The sequence below is a fragment of the Heterodontus francisci genome, chromosome 13 (assembly GCF_036365525.1).
Source record: "Heterodontus francisci isolate sHetFra1 chromosome 13, sHetFra1.hap1, whole genome shotgun sequence".
NCBI lineage: Eukaryota > Metazoa > Chordata > Chondrichthyes > Heterodontiformes > Heterodontidae > Heterodontus > Heterodontus francisci.
Window position 1 is genome coordinate 114,712,155 of NC_090383.1, and position 11,835 is coordinate 114,723,989.

Sequence of the window (11,835 nt, forward strand, 5' to 3'; positions counted from 1 at the left end):
TACAAGGCTCATTATAAAACACTACTGCAGGTTTCAAGCATGAATGTCCAAAGATATGTTTTAATACAATCCAGGACAGGGAGTGACATCATTCAGCCAAAATCAGAGCATATATTACCTTGTTTTCCCAGCCTGATTGATACCTGAAGTCCTTTTTTGGATATATTGCAGAAGACATGACAGAAATTAAGATACCTTCGCTCAGATTTTTTAAAAAATTGCAATGTCATAATAGAACATATTTGCAAATCTTTTATAATATGAAAGAAATAATGTATTTGGAAGAGATGTTACCTACACTGGCAAGATGACTAAGGTTAAAATTTTACATGTAGGTAACTGGAAGGACTTAACTGCATGGTGTGGTATTCTGTATAATAGACATAGGGCCCATACTAAATATACTTGGTGGTATTCTCTATTACAGACAGGGTGTATGCTGGAGTACTCTGCAGTTTTTTGTTACCCACCTCAAATATGGATAGTGATGAATTGACAAACATTGAACTATTCTCCTTTCCTGAGAAACTCAATCATGACCTGTCTTAAATATTCATCATATATATATAGGCAGGTGAGGCAAACTATATATATTATATATACTTTCTGGAGTTTAGAAGAATGGGAGGTGATCTCATTGAAACATATAAGATTCTGAGGGGGTTTGACGTGGTAGATGCTGAGAGGTTGTTTCTCCTGGCTGGAGAGTTTAGAACTAGGGGGCACAGTTGCGGGATAAGGGGTCCATCATTTAAGACTGAGAGGAGGACAAATTTCTTCAGAGTGTTGTGAATTTTTGGAATTTTCTACCCCAGAAGGCTCTGGATGCCCGATCGTTGAGTAGATTCAAGGCAAAGGTCTCTGTGGGAATCAAGGGATAAGGGAATCAGGTGGGAAAGCGGAGTCGAGGTCGAAGATAAGCCATGATTTATTGAGCACCCGCTCCTATTTCTGATGTTATCCTATTACTGAATGAGAAACAAACTTCCACAGAGAAATTGATTAAGCTTAAATTAACATTGCATTGGCTGTCTTAATATTAAGTTTTTGGCGTATTCTGTGCTGAGTGATTAACACTGGCAGTTAACCAGGTTAGGAACAAATCACACATTGTGTTTTTCAGCAGTAACTCTCATTGCTGCCCTATTTCCCAGTCCCTGAATGTTCAGTTTCATGCCAAAGCATTAAAGTGGCAGGTCAGAAATTCTGCCTCATGGTTACAATAACAACATTCCACATCTGAATTACATCTTTCACCTAATGGAAGTGTAACAGGAGATTTGAAAACAACACGATGGAGTGTGGAAGAAGTTACTGGCCTTTTTCTTCTCTTTTCTTGAATTATTCTGAACAAAACATAGAGAGATTTATAAAACTAAATTAGAATATTATTCCTGGTTCACTACATATTCCAGCCCCTGTGGTGCCCTTTGGTTGTGGAAGGCCTCAAGTGTACTGGCGGGCACTGCTTAGTCATTCTCCAGGACCACCTGGGCATGGACAAGACCACAGGAGAGAGGCAGGCAGACTGACCATCACCAACCAGCCTCCACCACCTGGCCAGAGATGATTGAAGATCCAGTTACCGAGATGAAGGAAGTGTAGAGGGAGTCTTACCTTACTTTTAACATGCAATAGAAAATGTTGATTTTCAGTTTGTGTCTCCCTTGAGGAAATTATAATTTTTGAGATAAAAATGACCGAAGTACCCCAAATAATCACAACCAACAGCTGTTGCTGTAGGGTAACAGCTGTCATTCAGTCTTTAGCTCACTTTAGGAAAATTAAGGACTTAACACAGCACAGTTTATACCATTAAGAAGCTGCTTTATTTAATTACATCCACAACTTACCAGGAGAATAGAATTACCAATGCATTTGTCATAAATTTAACAATCATTTCAGAATTACAGCTTTATCTGAGATTTACACCTTATTTTTATGGATAGTTCACTTTCTTTACACTAAGCACAATAAATATTGTCCCTGTATATGAGCTTCAGCTGGTTCATCATTGAGTGCCGACCGCTTTTGGCAGATTGAATGTTTAACAAACTTGAATCCCATTCTTTTATCTGTGCTTTCAACTTAAAGACTTGGATTAGTTGCTGTCAGTTATTGTCTGGAGCCATCAGTTTCTGTGACCTTATTTGTCACTCAAAGAACAAAGAACAGTACAGCACAGGAACAGGCCATTCGGCCCTCCAAGCTTGCGCCGATCATGATGCCTGCCTAAACTAAAACCTTCTGCACTTCCGGGGACCGTATCCCTCTATTCCCATCCTATTCATGCATTTGTCAAGATGCCTCAGTTAAGAATCATTTGAAATTGAAATGTTGTTGAGGTAACTCCTACATTAATCTTATTACTTGTAGCATCATAGAATTTTATAGCACAAAAGGCAGCCATTGAGGACATCGTACTTGTGACATCTCTTGGAAAAGATCTACCCATTTAGTCCCATTTTCGTGCCCTTTCTCAATATTCTTTCTTTCTTCAAATATTTATCTTTTAAAAGCAATTATGGATTCTGCTTCAACCACCGTTTCTAGTTGGTCTTCCACACCCAGACAATCTCCTGCATACAGAAACTTCTTTGATCTTCTTCCTTCATTCTCTCTCAGATGTTCTATTACCCCACTCGGCCCGAATGAAAACAGGCCCAGTTTCTCTAGATTTTCTTTCGAACTGAAGCCTCTCATCTCCAATATCATCATAGTGAATCTCTTTAGTAGCCTCTTCACAGCCATGGCATCCTTCCTAATGTAGGGCACCAAAACTGGACATAATATTCTAAATGCAGCCCAACCAATGTTTTGTTTAGGTTTAGCACTACTTTGCTTTTGTATTCTCTGTTCTTATTTATAACATCAAATGTCCCATAGCTTTACCAATATCTGTAGAAACTTGCCCTACCATTTTTAAAGATGTATCTGAATTAAGTCTATTTGCTCCTCTACTCTTTTTAAAGTTTTACCCTCGTATTTACCTGCATTAAATTTCATTTAGCATCTATCAGCCCAATCTACTAGCATGTCTGTGCTCTCCTGAAGATGCTTACTGTCCTCTTCACATTCTCTATTTATGTGTCAACTCCAAGAGTCCATATTATATATATATAGGGAAGAGCAATGGCCCAACACTTTCACTGCAAGAGGATTTGAGTACAGGAGTAGTGAAGTCTTGCTTCAATTGTATAGAACCTTGGTTAGAACGCACCTGGAGTACTGTGTGCAGTTTTGGTCCCTTATCTTAGGAAGGACATTATTGCCATAGAGGGAGTGCAACGAAGATTCACCAGACTTGTTCTCGGGATGGCGGGACTGTCCTATGAAGAGAGATTGGGGAAACTGGGCCTGTATTCTCTAGCGTTTCGAAGAATGAGAGGTGATCTCATTGAAACCTACAAAATACTTAAAGGGATAGACAGGGTAGATGCAGCTAAGATGTTTCCCCTGGTTGCAGAGTCTAGAACCCGGGGACACAATTTCAAAATAAGGAGGAAGCCACTTAGGACAGAGATGAGGAGAAATTTCTTTACTCATAGGGTTGTGAATCTTTGGAATTCTCTACCCCAGAAGGCTGTGGAAACTCAGTCATTGAGTGTGTTTAAAGCAGAGATTGACAGATTTCCAAATACCAATGACATAAAGGGATATGAGAATAGTATGGGGAAAAAGGTATTGAAGTGGATGATCAAACATGATCATATTGAATGGCGGGGCAGGCTTGATGGGCTGAATGGCCTACTCCTCCTCCTATGTTCCTAACACTGCTCCATGAGGAGCACTAATTCAAAATTAAAACCTGAATGGCTCAGCTCTCTGTCCTTTAACCATTTTCCCACCCATGCTGCCATATTCCTTTTAATAACTTGTGCTGGAATTCTATCAATAACCTCCTGTCATGTTTCCGAATTTTTGGTCATTTTACTACATCTATAATTTGGAAAAGCAAAGATTATTCACACAAGTTCGGGGTGGGGTAGTTGCACCGAAGTGAAAGGAAGTATAGAATTAATGCTAAAGGAATTTGTCTCCCCAAAGACTATAAACATTGAGGAATTATTTAGCCTGTCTCGGCAATTGATAACCTCTTCACAATCACTGTGTTAGGATGTTTCTGGCCCCTTCAGACTGAACAGATCATGATGAAATGGAGACAGAGACAAAGGCAGACAGCCAGGTCCAATAAGACTGCAAAGAAAGAAAGATTTGCATTTATAAAGTGCTTTTGTCATCTACTGGATGTCTCAAAGTGCTTTACAGCCAATGAAGTCTCTTTTGAAAAGCAGTCACTGTTGTAATGTAGGAAACCCAGCAGCCAATTTCTGCACAGCAAGCTCCCACAAACAGCAATATGATAATGAATGGATAATCTTTTCTTTTGTCGTGTTGATTGAGGGATAAATATTGGCCAGGACATTGGGGAGAACTCCCCTGCTCTTCTTCAAAGTTATACTATGGGATCTTTTACATCCACCCAAGCAAAGAGCTGGAGGTCTGAGTTTCACATCTCATCTGAAAGCTGACACTTCCAACAGTGCAGTACTGGAGCCTCCCCCTTGATTTTTATGCTTAAGCACTAGAATGGGCCTTGAAACCAAAACATTATAATGTAGAGGCCAGAGTGCTATCAACTTAACCATAGCTCAGTCAGCTTTGCTGAGTTGAAAACTATGAAGCAGTTAAACTCAGCAAAGACTGCAAGACAGACTGCAGCAGGATAATTAGAAATTACATATTTAAGGAAAGCAAGGCAACCCACTAAAGACAGCAGGTGTAACATGCTCATTATCACGCAAAGACAAGTTGTACTGATTGAATTACATAAATCCAGTCATAACTGTTGCTGTGTATTATCACTCACTGTGATATAAAGCAGCTTAATAGTCTGTGTCTGACTTCTTTGCACCAAAAGTGAAGAAACACTGAACTTAAAGAAACAAATATTGTTGCACCCCTGAAATACACTATCATTTCGTTACATTATTGGTCAGTAAGGGCAGCCTCCTAAAGGTAAGATGTCCAGACTGCTTATGGAAGTGACTAGCACAATAGACTTGCAAAATTACCTAAGGGAATGCCCTAAACTTATGACACCTCCTACATGGCATCTTACTGAATGCCTTTTGATAATCCATAAGCACAGCATCCACTGCAAATCTTTCATCAGTGCACGCATTTATTTTCTTGAATGAGTTCAGACACTGTAGCCCAATTACAATAAAACAGATAGTTCATAAATTAAGCATGTCTTCTACAGATCTGCGGATCCAGATCTGGAAGTGTTTTGATGACACGGGGTACAAAAATAAAGTGAGGAAGAATTTACCAACACAGCCCTCAGCACAGTCACCAAAATTTCCATTTTCCCATATAAATATATATAGAGTGACCTCATGGGACAAAGAATCATAGGAAGGTAGAGGAACCGTAGAAATCATTGTGGTCCTTCTGGCCTGTCCCAAACTCCAACAAATCCCATACGCTCCTCTCATACACCTCAATCCCCTTCCCTGCCAACTATTCATCCTGCACCCACTTGAATTTGCCAGCACTATCCTCCACCTGGGCAGTCTGCTCCATATATTCACTGCCCTGTATTGTCATCGTAAAGATAATAATTCTAAATGATTCTAAACATAACTATTTGAGTTACAACACTTCATGCACATAAGTGTTTCTTTTTTCTCAGCCAGGTGCCTGACATGCGTTAAAATCCATCACCATGTTTCTGCATCTCTGACCCAAGCTATCGAAGTCTTCACCTGTAGTGTTTCTGCTTGCTTGATAATGAAGTGCACACTCTCTCCCTACAGGGGCACATCCTACATATCTAAGTTTATTCTTGGGAGACGACCATTGTTAGCAAGGTCAACATTTATTGCCCATCCCTTACTGCCCTTGAGAAGGTGGTGGTGAGCCTTCTTCTTGAACTGCTGCAGTCCGTGTGGTCAAGAAGTCCACAACATTGCTTTTAGGGAGGGAGTTCCAAAATTTTAATTCAGCAAGGATGAAGGAACAGCGTGATACATGGCCAAGTCGGGAGGGGAACACAGAGGTTGTGGTGTACCCACACACCTGCTGCCTTGTCCTTCTAAGTGGAGGAGGTTGTGGGTTTGCAGAGAGGCACAAGTTGGAAGACTCAAGTTTCAGGCTGTCCCAAGTGTACACGGAGGCACTGGAAGAGTTTAAATAGCCAGAACCACAGAGCTGACAGTACAGAGCACTAGCAAGTTACCACAGCCTCTCCAATTAGGATTACTGTACCTGTTAGAGAACTGGCTTGTTGGGATATATGGAACTGACTGGAAAGAATCCCAGCTCTCAGTGACGTCTAGCCCCTCTAGATCCTATTAATGATTCCAGGGATTCAAGGTGGGTGGTCAGTCTTGGATTATTCATAGGACCTTGATAAGAGTACCCTGGAGTACTGTTAGATCTACCTGTCTCAGGTAGCAGATTGCCGAGTCTGCCAAAGGCCTTTGACTCATCTTCAACTTGCGTCACTAGGTGCGCCTGTCCCAAAGGGATCCCACTTAACTCCAACCCCCCACTACTCAACCCACACCAAAGAAAGACAGAAACTAGTTGGTCGTTAGTCAACTGACAAGCACAGGTTTTACAAATCAATGTGAAAAGGAAACCTGAAAGATCATATTACCTTCAGAGAATCTCTCTTACTCAATTATAATATTGATACCCCATTATCTCCACACCCATACAAGGAATGTTGCCATCCTAAATACTGAACGATGTAGCACCTTTCATGATCTTAGGATGTCCCAAAGCGCTTTACAGCCAATTAAGTACTGATGAAGTGCAGTCACTGTTGTAATATAGGTAACACAGCAGTCAACTTTTGCACAGTAAGCATTCACAAACAAGCATATGTGTTAACGACCAGATAATCTGTTTTAGTGATGTTGGTTCAGGGATAAATATCATCCAGGGCTGAACTATCTGGGGGTTCAGAACATCTTGGGGACAAGCTTATTGCGATATTGGAAGGGTTAAGAGTAGATTTATTTCTAATGCTTGGGAGTAGAGTCTTCAGGGGATGGGTCTAATTGTTGGTGGCTCCTGGAGTTTGGGATTGATTAACAAATAGTATCTTCATTATCTAACCATTCAAAAAGCACCAGGGGTACTTGTGCAAAGAATTACAGAATTCTGACAAGGTACTTGATCAACCTGGCAGACCATGAGATGGCACCGGCAGTGTCCGAGATAATGCTGACCACAATACTCAAGAGTTCTTGGGGAACTGTGGCCACCGTGACAATTAGGTACTTGACCATGATGGTGAGGCAGCAAGCAGAGTCACGGATAATCCTGGCGGGAACTCTTAAAACTGTCACTGCCAGCACTTGGATAATGTTGAGAACAGTTGCGATGAGTCGGGCAAAGGCCGATACCCCACTGGCGACCAAGGTGATCATCTTTCCAATAGGAGCCAAGGCACTGGCGATAGTGGACTGGCAAACACCCTCATCAACCTCTTGGCTGCCTGGTTTTAATGGCGCGTCAGATTGCTCCATTGCCAACTCATCGCTATCAGCTGCTGGGCTATCTTCTGTAGGAATTGGGGGAGAATTGTCTTCCACTGTCTCCTGATCGTCTGTACTAATTACTAATTTGGATATCAACTCTTCCACCTCTTTGAAGGTCTCACCCTCATCTTCTTTGCTTGTTCCTCTACAGCTGTCAAAGATCTTGCCCACTCCCAGTCTGTTCTGTACCTCCCTCACCATTAGGTGCTCTGCCTTTGCTTCTGGCTCCATTTGTTTCATAACTGCAAAAGAAAAGTCTTTATTGTATGTTGCTATATCCACTCCCTCTGATCCCATGTCATTATTTAGACAAGCATCGTTATTCTGGTCCTGTGGGAGGGTGCAGCAAAGAGCCGTCCAGACTCGTCCAGGCACTGCGACCCTGTTTTTCATTTTCTTCTGCGTGGGGTTGGCAGTACCCGTCACCAGGTACATCGACCGGCTGGATTTGTGGCATATCTCTGCCAGCTTCTGGGCTACGGATTCTGCCTCTTTGTACCACCTGTTGTTGGCGCCGGAACTCTCAGGCACCGCGTTAGTGAGGGTGCAGGTACTTGTGGCGCTCTCATCGCGATTCAGTATGAACGGGTAGAGATGACCTCGGTTATAACCAGAGCCCTGGTAGTCTGATTCAACCGCCTGAAAATCACTGGAAGGAACTCTGCAGGGCTTCATTTCACCTGATTTAGAAGGATCATCGATCTGAAATCAACATAGATGCAAATGTGAGAAACATTTAAGCTTCGTTATGTGTTTCCTCAATGGACCATTATATAACCATACGAACACACGAATTAGGAGCAGGACTAGGCCACACGGCCCTTCGAGCCTGCTCTGCCATTCAATAAGTTCATGGCTGAACTGATTACTCCATATTTCCACCTACCCCGATAACCTTTCACCCCCTTGCTTATCAAGAATCTATCTACCTCTGCCTTAAAAATATTCAAAGACTCTGCTTCCACTGCCTTTTGAGGAAGAGAATTCCAAAGACTCACAACATTCTGTGAGAAAAAATTTCTCCTCATCTCCTCATCATAGAACGGTTGCAGCACAGAAGGAGGCCATTCGACCCATCAGGTCCATGCAAATCAGCTAGCCCCACTCCCCAGCCCTTTCCCCATAGTCCTGAAATTTGCTTTTCCTTTCAGCTGCTTATCCAATTTCCTTTTGAAAGCCAGGATTGAATCTGCCTCCACCACGCTCTCAGACAGTGCATTCCAGATCCTAAACACTCACTGTATAACAAAGCTTTTCCTTATGTCGCTTTAGGTTCTTTTGCCATTCAGCTTATATCGGTATTCTCTGGTCCTCGACAATTCGCCAATAGGAACAGTTTCTCCTTATCTACTCTGCCTAGACCCATCATGATTTTGAACACCTCGATCAAATCTCCTCTCAACCTTTTCTACTCTAAGGAAAACAACACCAGCTTCTCCAAAATACCCACATAACTGAAGTCCCTTATCCCTAGAATCATTCTCGTAAATCTTTTCTGCACTCTCTCTATAGTCTTCACATCCTTCCTAAAATGTGGTGTCCAGAACTGGACACAATACTCCAGTAGAGGCCGAACCATGACAACTTTCTTGTTTTTGTACTCTGTGCCTCTATTTATAAATCCCAGGATCCCGTATACTTTATTAACGGTTCTCTCAACCTACCCTGCTACGTTCAATGATTTGTGCACATATACCCCCATGTACCTCTGCTCCAGCACCCCCTTTAGAATTGTACTCTTTATTTTATATTGCCTTTCCTCGTTCTTCTTGCCAAAATGAATCACTTCACACTTCTCTGCACTAAATTTCATTTGCCACATGTCCACCCATTCCACCAGTCTGTCTATGTCCTCTTGAAGTCTATCACTTATCCTTCTCACAATTCACAATGCTTCCAAGTGAAATTGTGCCCTGTACAGCCAAGTTTAGGTCATTAATATATATCATGAAAAGCACAGGTCCTAGTAAGGACCCCTGGCGAACCCCACTGTCTACCTTCCTCCAGTCTGATAAACAACCATTCACCACTACTCTCTGTTTCCTGTCACCCAGCCAACTTCGTATCCATGTTACCACTGTCCCTTTTACTCCATGAGCTTCAACTTTGCCGATAAGCCTGTTATGTGGCACTTTATCAGACGCCTTTTGGAAGATCATGTACACACCAGCAGTATTACCCTCATCAATCCTCTCTGTTACTTCATCAAAAAACTTAAATCAAGTTAGTTAAACACAATTTGCCTTTAACAAATCCATTCTGGCTTTCCTTAATTAATCCACGTTTGTCCAAATAACTGCCAATTTTGTCCCAGATTATCATTTCTAAAAGCTTTCTCACTGAGGTTAAACTGACTGGCCTGTAGTTGAACAAGGTTGTCACATTTGCAGTTCTGCAGTCCTCTGTCACCACCCCAGTATCTAAGGAGGATTGGAAGATTATGACCAGTACCGCGACAATTTCCGCCCTTACTTCCCTCAGTATCCTCAGATGTATCTCATCTGGGCCTGGTGACCTTTCAACTTTAAGTAGAGCCTCCTCTTTACTCTTTATCAATAAATAGCCCATTCTGCGCCTCAACTACCTCCTTTCACTACTTTAGAAGCATTTTCTTCCTCGTTAAGGACTGATGCAAAGTACTCATATAGTACTTCAGCCCTGCCCTCTGTCTCACGAGCAAATCCCCCTTTTGTCCCTAATCGGCCCACTGGTCCTCTACTATCGTTTTACTATTTATATGCCTGTAGAACACTTTTGGTTTCCCTGCAGAAGGAGGCCGTTCGGCCCATCGTGGCTGTGCCGTCTCTTTGAAAGAACTCTCCAATTTATCCTGCTCTTTCCCTGTAGCTCAGCAATTTTTCCTTTTCAAATTTTTCTCTAATTCCCTTTTGAAAGTTACTATTGAATCCGTTCCCATGGTCCCTTCAGGCAGCGCCTTCCAGATCACAACAACTGGCTGTGTAAAAAAAACATTCTCATCTCCCCGCTGACTCTTTTGCCAATTACCTTAAATCTGTGTCCTCTGGTTACTGACCCTCCTGCCAATGGAAAACAGTTTCGCCTAATTTACTCCATCAAAACCCTTCATTCATTATTTTGGATCCATTTATCATAAATCTCCCAATTGTGATCAGGGGCGATTTTTGACCATATTTTTTCGGCTAAGTCTGATTCTGCATTTGTAACGAGTGAGCAAGTTATGGTGCAGATGAATCTGGGACCTGTTTACCTGCGGTTCATAGAACCAGGGATTGGGTCTGTAAGCCTTCTTGTGGCCGAGACTGCAGGGATACCGGTAAGCGGAATAGACGGGGATCCGCAGGTCGGTGCTGTACAGGGTCGCATAGTGATAATAATTCTTGTACCGCTGGCAGATTCTGACCCGGTTTTGCGTGTCAAATCCCTGCGGTGGGATCTTGCCCTGAAAAAACCAATTGCACTCATCGAAACTCGGGAGCACGTCCCCCTGCACTGTCCCTGTCAAGAGCACTAATATGACCAGACTCGGTGGCCCCATTGCCCAGGGCTCAGCAAAAATGATATTCCTTCTCCCGGTCGAAGAGCGAGCGCTGAGTTTGACCGTGGGAGAAAGGCAGGAGGCTTCCTGATGTCTGATCCTTCCTCCTGCAATGTTGTTACATGTCAGGAGCTGTTTCCCTGGTTGCTGGACTCTGCCCCTGGACACTGCTGCACACCTCACACATATTCCAGGATTCCTGAAGGGCTGCTCACAGATTTTCCGACCAGCGCAGGTTCCCAGGAAGAGCAGAATGCATCAAGCTTCCACTGCAGTGACACCCACTGACACTGAGTGTGTCTCACAGTTAGACAGGTCCTTCCTGCACTGTCACATACACTGAACGCCCCTCAGACGCCCAGTGTAAAAAAAACCACTGCATTGCGCCGGATATCATCATTCCGCGTTACAGAGGACGCTCTCTTGAACATAATATGGAGGCTTGTTACACTCCAAGGTTTCCTGGGACTTGTAGTTTATAAGCAACATCTTAAAGTTTCGTTTAATTACTGTGCTTTCTCCTTACAGCAAAAATAACTTACATCTTTATAGTACAATTTAATAGAAATGTACAAGATTATGAGAGGCTTAGATAAGTTAGACCAGGAAAAACTGTTCCCATTAACTAATGGTACAAGAACTAGGGGACACTGATTGAAGGTTTTGGGCAAGAGATGCAGGAGGAATATGAGGAGAATTTTTTTTATGCTGCGGGTGGTAATGACCTGGAACTCACTGCCCAAAAGGGTGGTGGAAGCGGAG

The 11,835-nt window shown here is 42.6% G+C and overlaps 1 protein-coding gene across 1 annotated transcript; it reads right to left on the reverse strand.

Annotated features, from left to right (window-relative positions):
• Positions 1–1,806: 1,806 nt before the first annotated feature.
• On the reverse strand, positions 1,807–11,440 carry LOC137376615 (endonuclease domain-containing 1 protein-like). The gene is made up of 2 exons (XM_068045502.1): positions 10,786–11,440; positions 1,807–8,258 (listed from the first exon to the last, which is right to left on the reverse strand). Exons 1-2 carry the CDS (start codon positions 11,071–11,073, stop codon positions 7,167–7,169), a joined length of 1,380 nt encoding a protein of 459 aa, XP_067901603.1. The 5' UTR covers positions 11,074–11,440; the 3' UTR covers positions 1,807–7,166.
• Between the last annotated feature and the right edge of the window lie 395 nt (positions 11,441–11,835).

Bases quoted from the DNA above. Each gene is read 5' to 3' on its own strand.
- LOC137376615 (XM_068045502.1), bottom strand. From the start codon at position 11,073: ATGGGGCCACCGAGTCTGGTCATATTAGTGCTCTTGACAGGGACAGTG. The intron at 8,259-10,785 runs GTAAACAGGTCC...TGTTGATTTCAG, and splicing joins CCTGGTTCTATGAACCGCAG to ATCGATGATCCTTCTAAATC.